Source organism: Chenopodium album, chromosome 25, assembly GCF_948465745.1.
Source record: "Chenopodium album chromosome 25, dcCheAlbu1.1, whole genome shotgun sequence".
Taxonomy (NCBI): domain Eukaryota; kingdom Viridiplantae; phylum Streptophyta; class Magnoliopsida; order Caryophyllales; family Amaranthaceae; genus Chenopodium; species Chenopodium album.
Window position 1 is genome coordinate 14449109 of NC_137858.1, and position 26234 is coordinate 14475342.

General features: G+C 35.4%; 2 protein-coding genes across 3 annotated transcripts; both read right to left on the bottom strand.

Annotated features, from left to right (window-relative positions):
• Nucleotides 1–1024: 1024 nt before the first annotated feature.
• LOC145614669 (uncharacterized) lies at nucleotides 1025–7192 on the bottom strand. Its single transcript, XM_081669740.1, has 3 exons — nucleotides 6754–7192; nucleotides 4668–4748; nucleotides 1025–1833 (listed from the first exon to the last, which is right to left on the bottom strand). The coding sequence occupies exons 1-3, from the start codon at nucleotides 6910–6912 to the stop codon at nucleotides 1435–1437; spliced, it is 639 nt and encodes a 212-aa protein (XP_081525866.1). The 5' UTR covers nucleotides 6913–7192; the 3' UTR covers nucleotides 1025–1434.
• A 3126-nt stretch (nucleotides 7193–10318) lies between these two features.
• LOC145613407 (protein GIGANTEA-like) lies at nucleotides 10319–24621 on the bottom strand. Of its 2 annotated transcripts, XM_081668505.1 has the most exons (16): nucleotides 24451–24621; nucleotides 24004–24215; nucleotides 23709–23823; nucleotides 21432–21503; nucleotides 21237–21291; nucleotides 20983–21125; nucleotides 20491–20765; nucleotides 19487–19542; nucleotides 17575–17815; nucleotides 17328–17478; nucleotides 14620–14829; nucleotides 12789–14354; nucleotides 12278–12346; nucleotides 11828–12046; nucleotides 11392–11484; nucleotides 10319–11170 (listed from the first exon to the last, which is right to left on the bottom strand). In XM_081668505.1, the coding sequence occupies exons 3-16, from the start codon at nucleotides 23811–23813 to the stop codon at nucleotides 10871–10873; spliced, it is 3555 nt and encodes a 1184-aa protein (XP_081524631.1). In that variant the 5' UTR covers nucleotides 23814–23823; nucleotides 24004–24215; nucleotides 24451–24621; the 3' UTR covers nucleotides 10319–10870. The 2 variants fall into 2 exon arrangements, with proteins under 2 accessions (XP_081524631.1, XP_081524630.1); XM_081668504.1 differs by having other exon boundaries at nucleotides 23709–24215.
• Nucleotides 24622–26234: the final 1613 nt, after the last annotated feature.

The window sequence follows — 26234 nt, forward strand, 5'->3', positions numbered from 1 at the left end:
ATATATATATATATATATATATATATATATATATATATATATTTGAATGGTGGATTAATGATAGAGGAAAAGGAATTCTTTGAAACCCACTTATTCATGCTAAACTTGTACGACCACTTTAGCTAGGTTTTTTTTTTTTTTTTTTTTTTTTTTTACCTTCTTCGGGAAAACAAGTTTGTAATTGTCAACTTTAAGTGCTAATAAAACTCCCAGCTAGAGCATCATTTAATTTTCCGATTATTTCAATATTTAATACTAGCAATTGTTACAATTTCTCTTTATTTTCTCATTTAGAATCTTTAATATTTTTAGAGAAAAACTATAATTTTAGAATCTTTGAATAAAACATACTAATGTGAAATATTTTTAGAGTCATCGAGACATGAAATTTAAAAATATATATTTTTTAGAAATGTGTATTTGAAGATATTGATGCTCAAATGTATACATTAAAAATTGTGCAAAAAGTTAATCGCAAAACAAGAAGACTTTTGAGGGAGTATTTTCACCTAAAATCAATTATAAATAAATAAAAAATAAAAACCCACCTGTCTTAACCTGGTAAACTGAAGTTTATGATTTCCTCAAAAAAAAAAATAAAATAAAATAAAATAAAATACACTGAAGTTTACAAATCTGCAATAATGATAAGCTGAATTTTATATAAAAAATATTGAACTAGATTTAATTGAAAACAACAGGATTGAAACTAAGCATATATATAAATAACATTATGAACTCAACTGACACCAATATATGTAAATGTAAAACTTCATTAGATTATATGTAGCGGGATTTTTAATCACCATCAGATATTTCAAATGCTATTCTTAAATACCTATATCAGGCAATCATCTATCAGCCAAATACAATGTTATCAGGCAATCATCTATCAGCCAAATACAATGTCAAAAAAATCCAAAAGCTAAAAAGCCACTCAGAATAATGAATGTGGCTCTGCAATGAAAAACACACACTATACCCCCTAGTTAACTTGAATGATGTACAGATAAACAAACTAAAATAAAAAACAGTAAATACATTCACCCTTGATTAATCAAAAGTAAACATTACCAAATTAGACAATTCGACATCAATAAACTACTTAAGCAAAAAAGAAAAAGAGAAAAAAAAAAACTGTATACTACTTCAACACCACCATTTCATAGACAAAACACTAAATTCATTGGACTGCACTGACAACCTCAGTCATGCGTCCGACATACTACACACAACCCTTCCATCCTATTCACATCCCTCAAGCCAGTGAATAGCACAAATGTTTATTTTTTGTCCCGAAACCATATTCACCCAATCTGTTGCTCTCTTCACCAGGGAAACTATGTTGCATCAGAACAAACAACCCCCAAACTATCCCACGAGGAAAAAAATATTCAGCCATGGCAAGCATCTTATGGGACAGATAAAGAACAATCAGTAGTTAGATTCTGGACCTGGGCTATCTTGATGCATGTCCATTGACGAATCATTTGAATTTGAATCCCTGACCTGGTTATTTGCATAACTGTTCTCATTACTTCTTGCACCATTACCAGATGGGGGTCCACCACTGGGGCAATATCCTCCTTGAGCAAGATGATAGTGCTGTAGAGTCCTGCGGACAGGACTTGCCAAAGCATTGGAGAAGACTGAATTCTTAGTCTGATTATCAAATTGCTCAGATCTAGTTGCCTGAGCAGCTGGTGTTTGTGCTGATGGCCCGGAAACAAGGAACCCTGTATTTGCAAAATTTGCTGGAGCTTGGGAATTGTGATGCGGGACAGGGGCTCGAGGGGACATAGACGGTTCATCTCCACAATAATCAAGCTCGTTCTACATGATACCAGTGACTAGTGAGTAAAATATGTAAATAATAAAGTCATGATAGCAAACATTTAAATTTTTAATAATCAAATTCCAGAAACACAATTCTTTTTCATCTTCTCTTCATTGTTGTGGGGTCAAGGGAATAACATTTACACTAGAGCAGCTGTGACAGACATCAGTTAACCAAAGAAACTGCATGCCAAGTTAGAAAACAGCAGATTCACACAAAACTATGCATAATGTGTGCTGGTTGTAAATTTAGGGCATTAGAGACAGCTGTTCTGAAAACTTGAAACGGAGTTGGTAATTCAGGTTTAAAACAATCCATAAAGCACAAAAGAAGCAATCATCTTCAGCCAAAAGTTCCAAGTATTCACTGCAATCAAGTTTTCTAGCACTTCTAGGCTTCTAGTACACACCATAATCCATATGTTTAATATAAAGCACCAGCAAGTATATATAAAATGCATGAAGACAGATAAACACATCAAGAAAGATTAACAAAAGAAAAAGAAAAGCAAGAAGCACAAGAAGTCCCAGCAGGCCAGCACAGTATTTGGCAGTACGGATGCCTTTTAAAGCAGGTCAAGCTGAGAGCAAGGATTAGAAATTCAATTTTACAATTAGAAGATAGCATTACAGGAATTGGTGTTATATCTGTGAACAGCATATCATAGCCACAAGCCCACAACGTAACTTATTAACTCATTCACCAGTAACAAATGGCATACAGTGATACAGGATATTTATCAAACTTTAGTATAAGGTCAACAAACTTTTAAATTTTGCATAATCTATCAGCTGATAACCAAAAAATAAGAAAAATAAAAAATAAATAAAATTAAAAAAAACCTACATTACAAAGTTTACCCACACATTTTATAGTCATCATCCTTTTTTAGAAAAATAAATTTTACTGAAACTTCACAAGAAATAATACACTAAGTGGACAATATGTTCTAACAGAGAAGCAGATAAAAAAAATTTAAGAAAAAATCTACAAAATAACCCAACACTGTAGCCCATGAGGAAGCCAACAGAGTTATTTATTCCGCGGTCAAGATTCATCAGATCTTTAATCACATACATACACTTCCTCAAATATTGCTTCCACTTTGATCAAGCAGAAAAATGTCAATACAATCAACTTCAACCATCACGATGAAAAGTTAAGGTGACACACACACACACACACAAATAAAATAAAATAAAAACTAGAAACAGGTACTAAAACTGTGCAACAGAACGAAACAATTTATGTTTCGCATTCCAAAATCTTAGCAAGATAAGCACAACTATTTGTGTAAAAAGAGTATTGATTGTCATCCAAACAGCCAATCACTCTACTCTCTCCACAAGACATTAGACCTCTTGGTTGATTTCCCTACCCCATCGTTATGAGCACTATCTCCCTTACATTCTCATAAGATTAAAGCAGGTTAGTTGAGCTGGAAGAGTGCGATAGGGTTTTTATGTCATCTAGGATAAATTCTACCCTACAACAATTAGGTCTGGTACAAAATATTGGGCTATAAAGCATTGTCACGTAAATAAGATGAAAGTGGCGCAGATGCATATGTTGCGATAGATTTAAGATTAAAGCAGGTTAGTTGAGCTGGAAGAGTGCGATAGGGTTTTTATGTCATCTAGGATAAATTCTAACCTACAACAATTAGGTCTGGTACAAAATATTGGGCTATGAAGCATTGTCACGTAAATAAGATGAAAGTGGCGCAGATGCATATGTTGCGATGGATTTGTGGCCATACAAGAAAGGATCGGTTAAGGAATAAGATAATTAGGAAGAACTTAGGGATTACGTCTATTGAATACAAGATGAGGGAGAATCATTTAAGGTGGTTTGATCAAGTAAGCACTAGACCAAGTAAGGCTTCGGTTAGGACTTAGGAGGTTTGAAGAGTTATTTTAGTTATTCCCTTTGCTAAAACTTTTCAAACCTTTATTTATTTATTTTTACTTACATGTTTTCTCTCTCCTTTTTATCACCTTGCTTTTCTTTTATAACTCTCTTAAATTTACACACCTTTTTATTTATTATTTATTTTTTATCCAATCGAGCATCTTGCTATGCCCCTTTTCCTCTTTGGACGGTTCCTTTGATGATTCACGTCAGCCAACCCCGGGACTAAGGCTTTACTGTCGTTGTAGACTTGTAACTGTATTCTCTCTACTTCGCCACCCAATTAACACAAACAAACTCCAAGACAATGAATCCCAATTAGCGGTGTTTAGATCTACATGATCCAATCCAAATATCTGATACTTAAATATCTAAATCAACCATGACTTTTAATAGGTAAGCAGCAAAATATTATCAAGCATAAAACTTATGTTGTTCTAGTGTAAACTCATAAATGCTTTGCCACTCTTTAGAAAAAAAAAAACCTCAAAACATTTGAGTTTGTTATAGCAAGCCACCTTTACCAAGCAATATACCAGGACAAGATATCGCAACCTACGATCATATACGAAACCTCGGAAACTCAAAGTTGCAAAGCAACAAAAAGACTAACAAACATTTAAATATTAATGAAGCATGTGGAAATAAGCATAAGAAGCTATCCTAAATTTAAAAGATCACCGCAAAGCCATTCAAGAAAGCTTGCACAGTGAGAGTGACAAAGTAATGCTTCTCAGATGGAACTTATAGAAGAAAACTCATGTAATTTCAAAGTGTCTATTTTTCTACTAGCAACTAATTGTGTCTTCCATAACAGAAAATAGACTAAATAAAAAAATAAAAAAAAATAAAAAAAATTGTAAAAAAAACTATGGAAAGCAAAATAGAGTAAAAAAAGAAAATAGATTCACATATAAACCTGAATGTAAGTTAGAATGTCAACTGTTCCAGCTCTCCCTCCTGCCTCTTGCTGCCTCAAAATCCATTGGTAAAGCTTTTCCTGAAGCAGGGAAAGCAATGCTATGATGATTGTATCTTATGTAAACTTGTAAAGAAAAGAATAACAGCATTCCAACATAGTAAATCAGATTTTTAAAAAATAAAAATAAAAAATTAACACACTATATATGCACTAGGAAATAATGTGACCGTTTTTTAATAAACTGGTACATTGGTTGTAAAGCAACTGTAAAATGATAAAAAAAAAAAAAAAAAAATTACCCCAATATAAATAAAACTAACCTAGGGCTTGTCTGGTTGAATGTGGGAAATGCAAATTCCTTGGAAGTTTAAATTCCCATGTAATTGAAATTCCTAAGAAATGCCCAAGTGTGTTTGGTTAAACATGGGAAGTGGAAATTCCCATGGGAAGTTCCACTTACCTAGGTCCCCCTAGGTAATTAACTTCCTCCATTTTGTGGGAAGTGGAACTTCCTAGGAATTTCTACTTCCCATGAATTTGTCAACCAAACAACACAAGGAATTTTTCCTAGGAATTTCTACTTCCCATGTTTTTTGTTGTCAACCAAACAACACCCTAGTTTTTATTGATAAACTTGCTCTCTTTAAAGGAGTAAAAATCAAATCCCAGCATGTAAATGTAACCTTATTATTCTTATAAAAAACTTATCCCATGGCCCATTTACATTATAATCAAATCAAATCAACAGGTTTGGTTTTACCCCCGAAGCTGGTTAGAAGTAACACAAAAAAATGATGGATGTACACAAATTCTTTTTTAACAAAATCGACAGAAATAAGAAGACTTCTAGTGCAAATTGGAAACGTTCATACGTCAATAGACAATTAATACACATAATTGCTATCTGAAAATAAAAACAGCGATTGTACACCACTTTCCCACAGTTCACTTTAAACAATTACTGACCAATAGATCAAAGTATTGATACTACTATTGTTTCACAGAATAACACCATTGCCTTTTCGAAGCCCAACGTCATCAAGCTCTCATCATAACTGACTACATAGTACATAGCATCCTCTCAAATCATGTTTCATGCATCAATCAATGCTAATGAATAACCTCGTGACCTTGAACCAAAAAACGACAACTTTACGGTTCCAACCTAATAATTGAAGCAAAACAAATTCCCCAAATAAGTTGAAAGAAAATCAAGCATATATTAATACATTCACCAATGTAGCAAGTGTTGCTAAACTTCCCTTAAGCGAATGAAATAAATCATTGACAATTTCCACTTTTTCCAACAACGAAATTGCCAATCAACCATGTCCCCAATTTACTCTCCTCAACAAAATCCTCAAATAACATGTTTCCATAAACTGAATGCTCAATGTATTCGCCGTATTCCATTACAACACGACTCCTATACGCCATCAATAACAATTAACCATACAAGGGATATAACCTCAAAAAAAGATATTCTTTGCTCCAACCTCAAGTAAACAATATCCCAAAAGGCAGTTCATCACCTTCAAACCATTGACAACAAAAGCTATCCCAGTATATACAATTCAATACATTTCTCCAATACTAAAGTTCATAAAACAATGAGATTACAATCCTAAACCAAATTAAATCCCTCAGAAAGTACAACAACAAAGTGAGTTTTTAAAAGACAGAATTTGGATGAAACAAATACTACAGTACATTCCAAACCAGAATCTTATATATTTGAAATTCTAAAACAAATTTAAAAAAAAAAAAAAAAAAAAAAAAAGATTTAGGTGTTTTAACAAATTGAAAAACCACCATTTTAACACACTCAAACTAAAAAACACCACAAAAAACCCTCATCATTAAAATTCACAAGATTAATAATAATTTTTTTTTTTAAAAAAAAAAAATCATACCGACAAATTAAATTCATAAAACATAACAAATTAAAAAACCCAAATCAGAAAACCCTCAAAACCAACAAAATATTTAATAAATCAATCAAATTAATAAAAAAAGAAACCCTAATCAATTCAACCAAAATACAAAAAACCCAATTCAAAAAAATTAAGATAGAAATTCATACAAGTCCATGCCGTTCACCGGCTTGAAAAGAGAGTTTCTGATGGTTCATGGCTTGGGTATAAAGCTGTGAAAGAGAATTAGCCGCACTACAAAACGATGTATACATGGTTCGATCCACCTCATCAAGGCTTGTTGCTATCGACTTCCTCTTTTTCGCCATCGTTTTTTCTCGCACGGCCGATTTATTTAAATTAACAATCGCACGGGCGGTGCACGGTGGTGCACGGTGGCCGGAGTTTTTTATAATTAGTTTTGCGGCGTCGGCAAATTATGGAATAATGAAAGGAAAATAATATAAGGGTGTGTGTGAGTATATATATAAGGGATGGAAAATAAATTATTATTATAATTTAATTAGGATTATAATTGTAATTTGTGATTATAATTATTTTTATTGGATTTAGGTTGAAGGTGGGGAGATGTGATTGGAAGAGGTAAAGGTAAAGTGTTTGGAAAGGGGAGAGAGGAAGAAACTTGTATTTAGCCCCTATGAGAGGGGTGAAGATACTTTATGCTTTTTTGGAAATTTAATTTTGGACGTAATCAAAAATATTTTATTGATAATACATGAGAAAACAAAATTCAGTTTGAGTATTTGTTGTTAATATCTCTTCTCGTTTAGGGAAAAAAAAAATTATATCGAATAGTGTATTGGTGTGTTGTTGAAATAGATACGGTTTTGGATATTGTATTTGAATCCATTTATTTATAGTAAGGTAGGTTGATTGTTATATTGTCAGTAAAGTTAATATTTATTATAACAGCGCTTAAAATGTAGCAACTCAATTCTCATAAGGAATAAACGACAACTTATAAGTATGTCACAAGAGCAGTACTCATAATGACACACTGCAATGTCCGGTTGCCTTCTATATACCCATTGTATCTCTTTCTTTCTCAAGAATTCAAGTAGACGAAGCATCGATTCTCCTCCCATTTGCTACCATGAATTATATAATATCTCTCACTCTTTGTTTTCCCTCAAATACGGAGTAATAATTATATAAGATTTCAAACTCATTGTTATCCCACAAACTCTACAAATCTACAACACTAAGCTCACCACTTAGGGTAATAAATCCACCCACCTATTGTCATTTGAGCCACCAAACCATCTTTTCATCCTAACCAAAAGTTGTATTTCTCCTAATTTGTACGCCCTCCAACCCTTATTTTTTACACCATTTGTTTTACGATATCTAAAAAAAACATTTTTTTTTAATTGTGAATTTATTTAATTGTGCATTAGTAAGAAATTATATACAAGTATATAAAAAAAATAGAGAATATCCTTAGAATTTTTTCTCGCATTGACTGTGGGGTATGATAGAGAATATCCGTAGAATATTCTCCTCCCAGACCTAGGATATAATTTGTATGAGAATATCTTTACATATCTTGTTATTTATCAATGGAAATCACACTATATACTTAGTGTTGTACTGTTGTACCATAATTTCCACAATCTCCCAATGTGGCATTGTGGTCTTCCGTCTTGTCAGTTATGTAGTCCTCTTCTTCATGTTGTTGAGTTTCTTTGTTATTGTGGAGTTTTGTGGCACTATTAGTTGTTTTCTTGGATTTAACGATGTTCTATAATTTGGCCATACACCAATATACTGTATTTCAAGAGATGGACTTTCTTGTAACGGTGTGTAGCAAGTCTAGCAAACCTTCTTTGACGCAGCACAACAGTCAAACAACAACACTATCAGCCTAAGGGCTCGTAAACGCATCGATAAAACACCCTTGTTTTCATTTTCTTGTCTTCTCCTCAATGATGGTTGATACATTCTTCTTCTCCACATGTGCAGTAGCCTACGCTCGGCTCTTTACTTCTCCTCAAACCTAGCAACTGCTTTTTCTTTTGATTATGGGTTACCATAATATTCTTCTCATTTAATGCAAGACTAAGATCCAGTCTTAGCAGCCGATTTTTCCCCGCATCAACGGCAGGGGTATGATAGAGAATATCCGTAGAATAGTCTCCTCATAATATTGTATTAAATATCTTGATAACACGTTTTAGTTACCTAATATGATTATTACTCTCGATTAGTCAATTTGAATAACTCCTCAATGATTAGATTTTGTGATAAACTCCTCAAGGGTCAACATTTCATTTAAAAACAGAATTTGCCAAGAATAACACCACCTTTCACCGGTCTTCCAAAAATAGAACAACCTTTGGATTATTTCAGAATAAAACGACCTTTGATACACATCTGTCAAAAATAAAATGTACCCTGTTGGTAACTTGTTCAATAGGTTAATAGTAACACGTGTCACAAACTCACAAAAAAACCTTAAAATTAATAAACAATACTTAAATTTTTTTTTTTTCAAAAAAACTGAAACTAAAAAAAAAAACCCTCCCTCCCCGTGTTGGAAGGCTGGCAGCCACCCCCATTGTCAGGCCTCCCCATAAACGCCGGCGCCAACCCTCCTAACCCAGACCCCGCGCCGGCTCCCAACCCTCCTAACCCAGACCCCGCGCCGGCTCCCAACCCAGTCCCCGGCCACTGAACCACCTTCCTCTTTCACCTCAAAAACTCTCCTCCCTCCCCTCGAAAACCCTCCTCTCCTCACTGGTCGGCGCCAAACCACCTACACTGTGCATGCCGGCAAACCAATTCGCCCCTCCGACGGCCTTCTCCAATCTCCACCCCCTTCCCCCTTGAACCACCACCTGAAATTTTGAACCCAAAAATCTAATGGTGGTTTTTGGGTTCAAAATCCCATCAAACCTCAGAACTGATTGAAGATCGGATTTGTTTCCTAAAAATGTTCGAGAATTGCACGATAATTTGATCCTTTTTTAGTCCAATAACGGCCTGTAATCCGACATTTCTAGCTTGTGTAAGCTATGGTGGAAGGAGGAACTTGTTGGGAGAGAGATGTAAATCTCTCAATTTGTCCTATTTCTTTTGCCTGCTCAGTGGTCAGGGTCTGGGTCAAGAAGGGGTGCTGCTAGCGCCGGGTAAGGGGCGGGGGCGCTAGCTGCCAGCGGTTATGGTGAGGACTAGACGGTGGAGGTCAGGATGGGGGAGGGTTTATTTTTTTAATTTCAGTTTTTCCTTTGGTTTTAATTTTTTGTTAAAAGTTTTTTTTAATTTAAGTTTTTTTTTATATTATTAAAGAAACACATGTGATGCGTGTTAAATGTAAAACAAGTTACAAGTTTTTTGTTTCATTTTTGGCAGATGTGTAGTAAAAGATGGTATTATTTTTGACAAATTTTCCTTTGAAAAACTGTAGTAATGAGTTTTTCTCAAACTCATTGTCAGTTTTGGATATCTTTTCCTTATAGCCAATTCTCAGCAAACCCACATAACCTTTTGGCGATGACAACCTCATCATTCACTGAATAAATTGTCATCTGAATGAGTATGTTGGTTAAGCTGGATGGAACTCATGGAAGAATACATACCAATATGGGATGCTGTGGCTTCATTCTAAATCACACTATCAATAAGTACTTGAATTAGGCATAGAAATTAATTTTGAGAAGACATCAAATTACTTGGTACTCTCGTATCAACTCCATACAGAATTGTTCACGTGCTACTAACAACAGTGGGAAAAAATGAAAAAAAAAAAAAAAAAAAAAAAAAAAAAAAAAAAAAAAAAAAAAAAGGGAAAAAGTCAGAACACCATATTAACTGTATTTATACAACTACTTGCCATTTTTACCCTGCCACAAGTGGTTCTTGAATTCTCTTTTCATGGCCATATTTTACAATGAAGTGAGACACGACGACTGAAGAAATAACAATGTAATTGGCTCGTGGCTGTTGAAGGAAATATTCCCTTCTGACTCCTAGTTTTTCTCCTTGATAACAAGTCACCGAGAGCCAAATATAACCTGTAGCGAAGCAGGTATTGGTTGAGACTATAATTACCTCGTTGCTGTGTCACTCCGTCTCACAGTACACATATCATTTTACTTGGATATACTAGCACATTGGACTACAAATAAAACGAGTTTTACATCACTGTGCTAGAAGACCTATCCACCTCCTAAGAATCAATTGCCTGAATGGCTGTCAGGATTAAATTTTCCTCTGTTTTCTCAAACAAATAACAGAGTAGGAACTCAGAAGATAGTAAAAAGGATGTCAGATGGTTATTGTACACCCTAGTTCCTTGGCGGCCGTATCAAGATACTCGATAGTCTTTCCCCTTGCTAGTCGACTATGAGCCTCCCACGTCAAACACTTTTCAATATCTGTGTGCCAGTCAATGATCCCTAAATGCAAGTATTGAAAGGGCGATTCGTGGATACCGTTTCTATTTTCCTGTTGAAAACCAAATTTTACTGATCCGTTCTGCTGTATGTCTCGGAGAACAGAAGTGCTTAAAGCACGAACATGTGCACTTGGATGAGAGAGGCATGTTATAGTAGCTGGTAGGCGGCACTGCAAAAAGGAGTAAACAAAATCGGTCAAAAACTCAAATTAGATCCTCTAACAAGGCCACAATGTCTCTTTCCTGGGGACAAGAGTGCGATCCCATTCATAAGCTATAAAAAAAAAACTGAAATCATATAATATTTCTGAACATGCCTTCTTAAGTGGTTTTATCTGTTCCTTGAGTGCATCATATCCGTTTGAAGTAAATAATCTAGGTAAACTTATACCTTTAAAAGATTGGAGAGGCCATCTGCGACAGCTAATCCAGACTCTCCCCATTTCAGCACTGATTGAACTGCCCTGGCAGTTGCTTCCAGCAGCTATCAAAAGTTCAGAATAATACAATAAAGTTCATCAGACATTACAGTATAATATTATGATCATCTTACTAATTCTTGCATCTCTTAAATGTAACAGCAAAAACCACCAAATTTTTTACTATGTCACAAAGTCTTTGTTTGTATGCACTTCCTAGATGTCACTACACTTTGAAAGTTTTAATAGTATTCATAATTGCAGGACAAGAGGATTTCTGAAACATAAATAACATAGCAACGAGCAGATGAAACATAAGTTTAATGATGATGATGGAAAAAAAAGGAAATTAAAGCAAGGGAAAGCAGGATTTTTTAATCTTTAGAACTTGTTTATCCAAATTTTTACCTCCAACTGAGGAAGAGTGCAAGCTTCTCCATCAACAAGCATCCCATCTGTCGCACGCAAAAGAAGATCTGAAGCACTTGCCAGTATGACCAGTGATTCGGGGGTATCATAATTTCTCATCAATTCCACCATTAGCTTTACGATTCGCTGGTTAATCTTCCACATTTTCTGTCCTTGATCATCATCCTTGGCAATCCAGGGCTGTAACTCCCTTTCAGCCTGACCAAAAAAAAAAAAGTTACTAAATAAAATGTATTTGTATCAAACAAGATCATAATTCAGACATGTTCAACACCAAAAAATTTAATATTTTTGGTAGGAATCCTAGGATATTAAAAATGCCTAATTAAATATCAGGCAACAGAATATTGGTGAGTTTGGCCCACTCTTCTATTGTCCGAATCAATTTTTTTTTAAAAAAAATGCATAGCAATGGAGTAGATATTGAACCTGAAGAACAATTCCAGCTGCTGCTTTAGCGGGTGATGCAGATACAACATTGCATAGTGCATCAACAACCTGTATCAACAAAATGTAAGATGGAAGGGCAATCATATAGAAAATTCATCACTATGTTGATATAATTTAAATATCGCATACTAATTTCGAAAATTTTGATCTGCAATGTATTGCTAAAAAAGGTGACACAGGCTAACAAGTGAAAAATCACATCACGGAAACAAACTTGATGAGGTAAATGGTAGTTATAAGGTGACATGGGAGTTAATGATGCAGAATAGGGCAGTAATAATGTAGAATCAATAGGGAACTGAGAAGATAAGTTTCTGACAAATAGTATCCAAGTTTATTTACTAATAATAGTTATAAGGTGATGATGCAGAATAGGGCAGTAATAATATAGAATCGGTAGGGAACTGAGAAGATAAGTTTCTTACAAATAGTATCCAAGTTTATTTACTTAAAGCAAAGACTTATTATTGTAGAATTTGGACATGCATACCTGTCTCCATCCTTGCTGTGCAGAGGTACTTTCTGCACTAGGTTGAGTTTCAGGTGATGCAATCAACTTGTGCCAAAGGAGTGAAACAACTGAGAAGCAAAGTTCTTGTTTCTCTTCAAGTACTGATTGCAGAAAAATTTGTACACTGCAATTTAAACCTATATGCCTGTCCATCGTAAGGAAATGAGCCAAATCTGAGGCATCAAATTGGAAGTTCGCAACCCTTTTACCCGCAATATTTCCAGCATCATCGTCTGTGTATATAGCCTTCCCACAATTTAGTAAATTCTTTGAATGGGAAGAATCTTCACACATTAGTGATGATGGCACTTCTGATTGAAAAGTAACAGTCCCTGCACAATCATCTTGTTTTCTTCGGTTGGCAACAATTGGCGGACCCCTCCACACTGGTGTTTGGGATAGATGAGCTTCAAGTGGTTCTGCCTTGTTGGCAATAGATGCAACTGCTTTTCTGTGGATATCAATTAGATTATACAGTGAAGATGCCCTGGTGTGAATTTCATTATCCCATTTACAACGCATTAAGATAGAAAGGGCATTCATGCAAGCCTTTGATCGCCTGAATAATTCAGAAATGTGGGCAGCAACCATAGCAGCAGCAACTATTTCATTTGAACTGTAACCCCATGATGTGCCAATGGTTGATGGTTTCAGTGAAAATAAAGCTTCCAGAATTGCCAAAATTCTACGAGTATGACGGACTGCAGAATCAACACCTTCCTTGAATTCATGAGATGTACCATTTAATTTGACAGGCTTGGAAATTTTAGCTGAATCTTTAGAAATTGAAGGATCAGACATACTTGCAATCAAAGGAAACAGCTGAAGTTCACAGGCTAGAGCACAAACAGCAGCCAGCACATAAGAATCAAATGCCACAACAGGACCTTGTTTTTTGGATTTCCTACTTCTGGGTTCTCTCTGTCTCTTAGAATTCCTTGATCTTGAAGGACTGGATTGACTTGATTCTGAGTGTTTGGTAATGAGTTCAGCATAGTTATCCTCACCCCTCGAACTTTTCCCATTTCTGTGAGCTTCATGACTAACACAGACAGTTAGCACCACAAATAGCAATCGAGAAGCAAGCTCTGCAGAAGCGCATGATTCCAAGAACAAAGAATGAACCATGGTGCGGAGCTCGGCCACAGCTAGGTTTTTGGATGCTGGGCCTGCCTCAGAACTGTATCTTGATCTTCGATTTTCTTCCGGAGATGACTCAAACGGAAATGTTCTCCGTAGAACTGCTTCAACAGTAGCCACAAATATTTTCATAAGACATGCTTCGGATGGGCTTCCTCGAGGTAGATACTCCAATACTTTAAGGAGAGGTATGTACAAGTTCCATGATAATAGGGGGGGCTGCAATGGTGTAGCAACTATTATTTCAGGAAGATCAACGGCTGAAGAGCTTAATGGTATCAAACCATAAGCAGCTTCCCATATGGTACAAATTCTCCATTCCACCTCTGGACCATGAGCACAAAGCATTGATGCAATGCCCTGTGCAGTGGCTTCAATAGTAGCTTCAGCAGCAGGCATTTCTATCTGGTAACAAAAGAAAAAAAAAAAAAGCCCCAGTAGAGACAATCAGATGGTATCTTCAAGGAAGACAAGGTCCTATGATATGTTATGGGATGTGTGGAAGAATAGAATAACTACCAATGTAGACACTATTTTAGAAAACTTTACACCGAATGTTCTTCTTTACTCTCCTCCCCCCACCCACCCCACCCCACCCCACCCCCCCAAAAAAAAAAAAATGAAAGAAAAAAAAAATCCAGGGTCATCCAAATCAATATAAATATATTACCTGCTTTCTGTAGCATGAGATATAACCACCCAAAGGTTCATGCTGGACATCAACCCCTTCAACTTGTCTCAATGGTGGAAAAAGCAAGGCAGGCTGAGAAAGTATGCGGAACAACAATGCTGCTGCAGCATCAGCAGCAATACCTTCTCTCATAGACATTGCTATGCCAATAGCTCTCAGAAAATGTAGATGCATCCAGTTTCTTGGCAACTGCACAAAAGTAAGGTATACATAGATAAGAAGTAGCATTGACAGATAAAGAAGGCCCACATACACCGAATTGACATGTCTAGCTGATTAATACACATACCAGTTAAAGCACTACATTGTCTACATACCCAAAGAAAAATAAAGAGGCTGAAGAAACCAAAGATGCCAAGGGAAATTTCGCACAATTTTTTTAAAAGGGAAGTAGTATCACTCCAAGAAACTGCCTTATAGAGTTTAGTTACTTTGTTGACTTGCACAACTGCACATACAACTTATATACCTCTGTTCAGAGCTTCCAAGTGATTCTACTTGCTAACTATTAGTGATTTTATTGAAGCACTGCCCTTATGCCATCATACTTTACTTTCATTTTTCAAAACTCAAGTCAACAGGTATATGTAGTACACAGATGACAGATCCTTTATGACAGGATATTTGGATATTTAGGACACAAAAATGTATGATACAAACACAAAGAATAACAAAGAGGGTGATGAACGGATGCAGGATATTTAGGATAACAATTATATATGATACAAACACAAAGACTAACATAGAGGGTAATGACCGGATGCAGAATATTTACGACAATTGTTTATGATACAAACACATAGACTAACATAGAGGGTAATAACCGGATGCTGCGCATTACAAACACATTTAAACAATCTATAGCACAAAGTGGTATTGGATGGTAACAGGTTGAATTTGGGCAAGATGACAGAACCGGAATTTAATAAGTAAAAAGGAATTTATGCATCCATAGAGGAGAAAGAGTCCTTTATTGATACAACTGGATTGCTAGTACGCTGATCTGCAAAAAGCATTTTGCCCCCTTTTCACCCAAATCTCACAAACTGCGTATACAAATGATAAGTTAAAAGGAGATGACCCTCACCATACTCACTATTGTAATCAGCCTACTCCTAAGTCATTTAGCTAACTCAAGCAGCAGAAAAAGATGACTCTCCATTTGGAGAAAATGCACATTCTAACATCACCAAGTTTACAGAATTATCATAAATTTTAAGCCTATCAAGACACACAACTCACACAAAGTTTGTAACCCCAACAATTGAGTAAATTATGGAGCTTTCTGAGGAGGTCTAATGACAAAGGTGTCAGAGCCTTATGCTTTGTCCAACTATTAGAGTAGGAGGCTGCGGATGAGGGGAATTTCCGAGTCTATGCACAATTCTTTCAAAAAAGTATATAATTCTATTCTGATCAGATATTTCAGAAGATCAATAAAAGTCATGTCATTGTGAGGGGGGGGGGGGGGGGGGGGGAATTAAGTAGAACTTTATCTTTACAAACCAAACTTTATTTAGGTGCCTAGCATAGTACTCAGCCTTGTGCACTAGAGTTGCAGAATTATGAATAGAAAGAACAAAGAAATAGAAAAGGGAGAGGATCTCCTGCATTTATCTGATTTTACCATCAGCAAATGGTGTGAGAATAATTCGAAGGGGAAGCATCTTAAGAATTTAAGCCACAGCTTAATCAACGAATGAAGAAGAATTGTCGATCTCACTGTTACAGCTATGGTTACAACAAAGAAAAATTGAGTACTTGTGAAAATGATCCTCTTATCTAGAGGTCAAAATAAATCTAACTAGAGATAAAGCATGGTCATGAAAAAACTAAATCCTCAAATACAAGACAAAATGATTTATACTTTGAACTTTCGTCCTCGAGAGCAATTTAAGTCATCCGCTGCAGTGTGTAACAATGATTGAAACAACTAAAGTAAGGTATAAATGTGTATACACCTCATATTGACAATCACAATGAGATCACAGATATATAATTGCAATCACAATATTGGTCAAAGAGCCGTTCTAGCTTATAATTTTACGGCATAGCAAGTGAATTATGTACCAACCCCTTGACAGGATTTCTTATGTATTTAGAGCATGTTTGGTAAGGGCTTTTTTTGCTTGGAAACAGAATAAATTAAATCATTACCGTTACCAAGTGTTTGGTTAGAAGGTTTGAGAAACAATTACCATTACTTAGGGGTAATGGTTTCCACCTATTTGTTACCTCTCCAAAATCTAAGGTAACAATTACCCTCACCCTCCTAACAAAACGAAAGAAAGTTAGGTTAAGTGATTCCTTTCCATGGTTAAACCAAACAAATGAAAAGGCAATGGGGTAATGGTTAAATGATTCCTTTCCCTTTTTTATTTGTTACCTTTCCATTCCGTTTCCAATAATTCATACCAAATGCCCCCTTAAAGAGTACATCCTCATTAACTATTAATGCTATATATTTATTTTTAAAAGAAAACTCTAAAATATAATGCCATATTTATGAAAAAATCATATATTTATTCTGCAAAACGCCCAGCGTTTGTCATTTTGGATAAGAATAATTAAGTCACCAACAACCAAGTTTTAGGAAAACAGTAATGGAGTCCATTGCATCACCAGAACAATGGAAGACAAAAAAAGATCATGTGTAGTCGGTACAGTCATATGGAATGTGATCTTACTCTCATTCCAGTTGCATAATCTTCAGCTGCCCGAAGAAGTTCCACAAGTTGTACTGCAGCATCAAGTGCATCTGGAGCCCATGATGGTGGTGCTTCAAGAAGTCCAAGCAACAATCTCTGAGTGGCACTTGGTGTAGCGATTGCATAATACCTTTTGCAATTAAAACAAAAATGAAAACCAGATAAATATTAAAAGAATACTGCACTAAAAAGGAATCAATCAGTGAGTTCTTAGGTCAATAATTACCGATGAAACAAACGTGCATATGGTTCAAGTGCAGGTAAACCAGCAACTAAATGCTCATCCAAAGCTGTTGTTGGAGGAGGAAGCAGAAGGGCAGGAACTGCAACAGCTGTTAAACTAGCAGTCTCATATCGCGTGACTTCTTCGTCACAGACACTTAATATAACACCAGCACCATTTGCAACAGCCCAACGAGGAGTTGACGGCATTAACTGAGGATGCTTCCCATTTTCACGAGAAGAAGCTGCAGGAAGGAAAGGTAGCCGGAAATTACTCCAAGTTTTACTAAGGTACTTCTCACAGTGATAGAAGAGATAAAGATTACAATAGAAGATACTCCTATCTCTCAATTATTAGGTAAAGATTTTAAGCTGGCTGATATACAGCTAAAACTTCCATTGCAAGGACTCTCCTACTAGCCAAAGGAAAATCCATGCAACAAACATTGAACTACATCAACTTTAGCCATTATTTGGCTGCTGTAAAACTCAAAATAGGACAAATGGAAAATATAATAAGTTTATTTTTGTTCTTTTCTAGGTTGATAATGGTATCAAATAATCTTTCATCACCCTAGTGATGGAGCTATGACTGAGAGAGGAGGGTGGGCTGATGCATTGGAAGGGAGAAAAGGATATGCATGAGACGGGAATGAATGATGTTGAATGTAAATTTTGTTTGTAAAAGACAGCATTTGACAACCTAAATAATTATCATGTTCAATAAGCTTAACCTTGTAAATTTTCAGGCTAGTAAATTATGCTTGTTCTTGGTGTGATATCTCACAATTTACTATGAAACTGTTTGTAAAGACTGTAATGACAAATTTTGTGGATAAAAAAATGTACAACTGTAATGAAAAATTTATATTCGGTTGGAAAACATTCATTATTTGGTAAACAAGAAAATCACTATGATGAATAAAAATTGTCCGCAAACAAGATTTTCTTATTACTCTATGAAATGGATAAAGGTCATGCAAAAATCCAGTCAGACATGTTTTGGGCTTTAATTTTAATAGTTGGTTAGCTAGAATTGTAACTTTGTACAGACACATAAGTGCTTTTAGGATGGATTTTCATTTATTTTGCTCTTATTATTTTGCAGTAAGAATTTTTTTTTTTTTTAGTTTGTGCCCTAGATGTATGGTTCTAGGACTTCTAGCAAATGAGTATTTTATTTCATGAATCAAGTGTCAGAATTTTATTCAACTAGGCCAAAAGATAGAAGCTGTAACATATGCCCCTAAAGCATATAATCTTTAAAAATCTAGAGTTGGACAAAAAACACTTGGCATTCCGGCTTCAAACGCATCAAAAAAGTTTAAAGTAATATTCATAAGTTTTTTTTTTTCCTTATTCTCAACATTGCTCTGCATATACCAGCAAACAAAACGAAGTGGTTATAACAATCATAAGCCGAGGGATCAATTTTTAATAAATAAAACCATATAAAATTCTTAGAAGTACTTTTATATATGGCTTCTTCAGCTGAACTAAGCAAAGGACTGAAGATTTGATAGTGAAAAAATGTGTATACATGTAGTTTTGCTTGATACATCATTCAGCATGGATTAATGAGCTTGGAAGAGAGACCTTAATTTTTAAATTTTACATTTTCAGAAACAAACAAAAGGAGGCCAAATGCTGTTATAGTTATTAATTTTGGCCCAAACTTCCACACTGCCCCATCACTATTTCAAGCTAAAAGGTAATTGTATGATTGTATTGCGCATGCTTCAGGATCATCGACTTGTATTATTTAATTATATCAAATTATCAGTAGGTACATGCCATACATGTGTTCAGTAGCATACCCATGGCCAGTTCAATAGTCACAATAATGCACTTAAAGATGGAAAGAAAAACAGGAAAATCTCCAAAGAGAGATCTCCTTCTAAGAAACTTTGACTTACCAATCATAGGCGGCTTGAGTTCTCCAGCGGCATACCTTCCCATAACACCACCACACCTATAATTATTTCCAAAAGATTCAGGAGGGAAACATAATTTAATTTACATGTACATCCATGCAAATAAAATTCCAGGAAATTCAAATTAAAGCACTTCCAACAATCATACAAATCATGTATGCCCATTACAAATTTGACAAACATTCAGATATTCAAATGGAAGAGCACAGCAGATAACAAGAATTATCAGGTTGAGGTAGCATGGTATGCACTCAATAATCTCCACCCCCCCCCCCCTCCCCCACCCGCACTCTTACCTGAAGGCGGTCTGTCAACCTCCCCAATCCCCACACACACACACACACACACACACACACATCCAGTTTGCATAAAATGAGTCTGGGAATGTCACCCCCCCCCCCCCCCCCCCCACCCGCACTCTTACCTGAAGGCGGTCTGTCAACCTCCCCAATCCCCACACACACACACATCCAGTTTGCATAAAATGAGTCTGGGAATGTTCATGATCCAGCTGCAAACCCCTCACACAGCCGCAACCCCCCCCCCCCCCCACCACCCAAAAAAAAAAAAAAAAAAAAAAAAAAGAAGCCAATAGTTAACTTGATATCTAACTTTGATCAGATCTCAACTCCAACACTGAAAGTGATGGTTATCTGATATCATCATATCTATATTTTCAGATTAATTGCAATCAACTTTCTATCATTCCCAAAAGAAAATCATTTTTTCATATAGAGGTTCTACTAAGAAAGGCAGAAATTTTTAAATTTTTTCTTGAGCTATCTCTCAACAGGTAAACATGATAGGAATTATAATTCGTAATTTCATTTTAAAGTTTGTATTTTACGTAAAGCTCAAATCTAGAGATCAACTGCTACATGCATCAAATCTAGGCATCCAAATCTAACGTACAAATTCACAAAAACTACACATTAATTCAAAAACTGAGTAACTAAATCGCTCAAGAACTAAACTGAAGTACATACCATCTAAAGTAATCACTTTTAATACCAAGAGGTGCTGCAAGTAATATGTCAGTGATCCAAGGGGACAAAGGCCTTGAAGGTCTTTTTTCACTATGAGCAGAAGAAGAACAGGATGGTTTGGCAACTGAAGCTTTGCTGCAAGTAGCATTATTTATACTGGTGGTGCAATCTTTTGAACTTTGCTTTCGCTCAACTTTGTATATTGGACGATTATAGTGAGTTAAAATTCGCAGTATCTCTCCGCATGCGAGTGCCCACTGCTCAGAATACTCATTCTGCAAATTGGTGAGAATTATAGATTTTCTTCAATTAGGAGATTGCGTTACTAATTTGACAAATGAAAAACTATTGATGTATGCCCTCAATTCTACACTTCTAGTCATGGAACTGAAAGGCTCCTTAGTAAGTGTCAAGAAGAATAATACATTTATATAGTACCATGGAAACGAAATCATGCAAGAAAAGCTCATAAAAAAAGTATGGCGCATGTACCTCGTCATTTGGGCAGAACAGAGAAATGAAAGAGGCAAATGGAGGTCGATCCTTATCATAGACTAGAGTCCCATCAATAATAATAGAAATGATAGGAAGAACGACAGCATGCCCATGCTCTGGATGGTGGAGGACAAAAGTGGCTGGCATCATCATAACCACAAGTTAATGCCCTTCCTCAATAAAAAAATAAAAATTAATCATTCTAAATACAATCACAACAACCAAAAGGTATAAAAAGGGTAAACGATTACCAAGGACATCATCAAATAGACGTTTTTCATGAGATGGGTAACGAATCCGAACCAACTGAATAGATAGAGAAAGGCATATAAAACGGTTAGCAAGCTCTGGAAGAAACAGTCATTTAAAAGGAGTAGAATCTTTTTATTGAATATAAAATAGGGTTTAGCGATCATTTTGTATCTGCAGAAGCTGCAGGGAAATACCTCAGCAATGTCTTCTGGAAACTGTTCTGATATGAATTGTCCAAAATACTCAACGTAAGCTGTGATTTGAGCCTAGGAGGGGAAAAGGGAAACGAAAAAAATCAGATATGCATTTGTAAGAGCTGAAAGGAACCAAGGAACCCAATCAAGTTATAAGGGACAAAATCAATTTGGTAAGAAAATATAAATTAAAAACATCAACAATGATATAATTCAAAAATTCATCATAATCAAGCAATAGCACCAAAAACAATTAGGAAATATTTTGTTATGCTCTATATGACATGTCAAGGAAGATTTACATCCACTGTAGAAAGCTTAAAAAACAAAATGATAAAGCTTAAAAAATTATTTTTATCACATGGTTAGCCATCCAGAATAGGTTCCTCACTGCTTATTGGCTCACTAGCTGGGGTTAGATCATTAGAGTTTGACTGTAACTGCTATGCAATTCTGACCAGGAATATTTATTCCAAGTACCAGATTTCTGCATAGGTCTAGTGGTCTATGATGCCGCTGCCTGGAATCTACAGGCCTGCCTATACATTATACCAGGAATATGTTAAACATATGACAAGAGATTGAGGTTCTATAGAATGCTGCTGGGTAAGTCTTGTGTGCCCCTGCTATATATCAGTTAGATACCAGCAAAGCTTTTCTTCATGAGCCATGGGTTTAAAGACGAAGTCAATATGCAACCTCATATCAGTCCTATGGGACGCTCAGAAGCTCAACTAGAATAAGCTTGCAAATTAACAAGGACCCGGCACAATCTTAATTGGTCTCCAGCAAGTAGACAGTATAGTAATCTAAGTTTCTTTTAAGCCTTGGCTTTTCCTAATCAGACCAAGATTGCATTTTGTCCACACATTAGCATCATGGGCTTCAACAGTACCGCTAGTCTGGAATTACTGAGACAAACACTTAAATTTTCGATCAAGCTCTTGGCAGATCCTAATTAATGACCTGAGATAAAGGGGGTTCTTGATAGCTGGAGGCCGAAATGCTCAAGAAACTGCATTAAGTCAAAGACATATATTCTTGATATCTCGCAAGAATGCAAGATATTAGGAACCTAGCTTGTAAGACACTATACTAAAATGTTAGCTTATCATCAAGCCTAGGCTTCACGGTTGAAGTTATCTGCTCTCACAGAGTTACAGGGGTGTGCCAATTATCCTGGCATTTGCTAAAGCCTTGTTGGGAGACTTGTAGATCACATAAACAAACCTAAACATTTCGTACGCAGACCAGCATCCCCATGACACAAACCAGGGAACTTGAATGCACCAGTTTAGCAAGAGATCACGAACAGGTTACTATGCCATCCTATAAGATTTCACAGTGTCCTGAAATCCCATGGAGCAAGACACAATATTCCAAATCCTGAGTTGCATTGGTAATAGTGGAGAAGAATTTCCAACACTAAATAATTCTGAACAGTTGGCTTATTCAACAATCTTGTTAAATCTTGTTGTACATTTTCGTACCACCAACATGTTCCAAATAAATTATGTATTTCATGATCAATAAGATGCCTTGAACTCTTGAAGATGATTGTCATTGTTCCAGGGAATAGGCACAAGAATTTCTAGCGACAACTCATGAGAGATTAAATCTGTAGTTAGAAGATGTCATCATAAAGCCACTATGTTACAGCAAATTTCAACTGACAGAAGAAGGTGGGGAAGCATGAAGAATACATTCTAACTATGATGGTAGCAATAGTAGCTTCATCTGCTTACTCCCAGCTTGGACAGCTTCCACTCAGCTTGACCAACTCAGCAATAGTTTATGCATAGTACTTTCTTGTTATTTCAATGATTCAACCAGCCACCATACCATTTTATAAGTAATAACCTATGAGCTATAGCGCTAACGTACATTTTAAACCTCAACTAATCATTTCGTGAGTCCTTTAGTCTTAAGAGCTCGAACAATTACCTCGATCTCTACTTCCACAAAGCCCAACTAACAATATGTTAAAACTGATCAGATACAAACTCAGCAGGATTGTGTCAGTCCAGTACTACAATTGTAGCGAACTAATAAGCCTAGCCAACCTAAGCTTGCCTTAAGATCGATCTTTGTCCACATCCACCTACTATCCAAGCTCGATACAAGTCAAACCATTGGATGAGAGCTCCAATAATCAACTCCAAGTATCCAAATTAAAAACCGACACCATTACACTCACACAAATTACATAACAAACACAAATTTACATAACATAACATTCAAACCAATAAAATTAAAATTGAAGCAAAGTGACACTACCTTCCTCTGTTGTGTATCCTGTGGTGGTGGCCAAAACAAAGAGGAGAACTGAAGGCCATCAATCCACCTTTCCGATGGACGCGCCATATAATCAACCGTCCCCATTTCTCTTATTCTGTGAACAAATAATATTATTGTTTCAACCCAACTACAAACTTCAATCCGAAGGCCGTTACCAATCAAGGATTAGAATCTCATAATTCAGCATCCCGAACCGAGCATCGAACAATCGAACAATGAAGTAAGTCTTCCCAATTTACTTAATCAGTTTCTTCATAAATAAATTTATACTTACAGTTGGGAGCTACTTCTCTTTCTCGATTACAATTTCAACAGAAAAAGGTACTATTATACCTCCTTCTTCTTCTTCTTCAGCAATTACTTATTCACAAATCACAACAATTATCCCACTTTTTAGCTTCAAACCTTCTGATTTCTTCAATTATCAATCAATTTCTCTAAATTCAACGTTTTATTCCTATATTTTACAAATCACACCCAAAAATTCTGCATAATATCACAAAACAAAAAATCAATAAAAATAGTAATAATCATACTTCAATCATCTATATATACTCAATTTAACAACCAAAAATGAATAAATCGAGCTTAAAAATTAGTAATTAATCAGAGCAATAATTTGATATTATTATTCAGTATAAAAATGAAGAAAAACAGCAAAATATCTAGCTGAAAATATTTAAATTAAACAAAAAAAAAATCTGAAAATTTGAAATTATACCTGTTCAAGATGAAAAAAAATATCTGAAGCAGAAGATTGAGAGATTCTTGATTTTTATTACTGGAAAAAAAAAGTGAGTTGCAGAAGAAGTGGGGGATTTTTTTGGTTGTGAGATTTTGGGATTTGGAGAGAGAGAGAAGGGAGGAAGAAGAGGAGATCTTTTTCGGGTCTGTGCGCTACTTGTGTTGCATACGTGGCGATGATATTTTCCTCTCGCCTTAGAGGCCGCATGTCGTTTCATGTTAGATTCCTTCAATCACACACTCATGTATCACTACATGCTTTAATTTGTTTCTTACATCCATACATACATGGATGGCTACATCGCCTAGGTATGGTTATTGACTGTTCGACTCGAGATGTTAATGAGTTGCGTTCTGAAAGGCTCGGAGCGATTGGTTAGGTTTATTAGAGACTTGGATTTTACGAGTTTATTTGTTTTTTTGGTTGGGAGTTGAACATAGTGAATTCATGTTTAAACTTGACTGATTAACAATTTTGAGTGGTTATATACTTACATGGGATATATATTTATGATGATGTTATTTTTGACACTTTTATGTGTGGAATGTTACAATTGTTGGCATAACCTCACAAAAAGGTCATTGTTAGATTTAATTATCCGAACTTTTAATCAAGTTGAAAAACTTAACAGACAATCTTAGATGAAATGACTTACACATGACTACATGAGTAAGAGTTACAAGGTTGAGTCCAAAATTTAGTTGTGATCACAATACCAACGTGGAATATACATATACTCAATATATAGCAGTTTCGAAGACTTGAGATTGTATTTGTTTACATTAACCATTCTAAATCTTTGTAGTCAAAATATTCAACAGAATATAATTAAGAAGTTAATAGCGAGACAATATTGATTGTTTCATTGTTCCTATTCTTTATGATAGAAAGAGACAGAGAGAAAATCACAAAGCCGCTTTGAACTTCAATTCAGCTTTTTTTTTTTCGTGTACTTTGCTCCCGTGTTAATAGTAAACTAATAAATATTGCAATGCAAACAACTTTGAACCTCAAATTTCTATTGGTTGTTTGAAATGACTAATGGTTTATTTTGAATCTTATTCTCTTTTATTAAACACATTTATTAAAGATTAAGTACATACATCCAATATAACTTTAGAAGAATCTAGAGCAAAGCTAACAAACTTATCATTGAGATGTTTATTTGTTTTGATGTGATCTCCACTTGACTTAATTACAAGATCTTGTAGCCTTGTAGACTCATGTCCCCCCCCCCCCTCCCCCTCATTTATTTGTTCTTTAGCAAATTATACTTTATATGGTTTTTCTAACTTTACAAAGATACTGGCTTCAAGGGGCTTACACATCTTCACCCATTCATCAAGAATATAATGTTTGTCACTATGGTTTTTTTTAATCTTACAATCATGTTCAAACTTAGCTTGTTCCTCGTTACTACAAAAATGGTCAAAGATACCAATTTAAATTTTCAACCACCTAAAAAGACCTCTTTTCTTAGATAACATGTCTACGGTTTATTAAAAATTAGAGCACCTCTAATGAAGCAGTCTCTTTAGCTAATTTGGACGGGTCTCTTTAGTTGATTTTGTAAAGTGCCTTGAGGCTGATTAAGATTTAAAAAGGAATATAACATGTTAGTAAGATGATGGTCCTTAATTGTCTTGTCATAGTTATATACCTACTTGTGTACTTTCTTTACTTCTTCATAGCTAATTTGAGAAACAATAAGAGTGTGGTCTTTCACAACAATCACAATGTCTTTGAAGGAGACAATATCC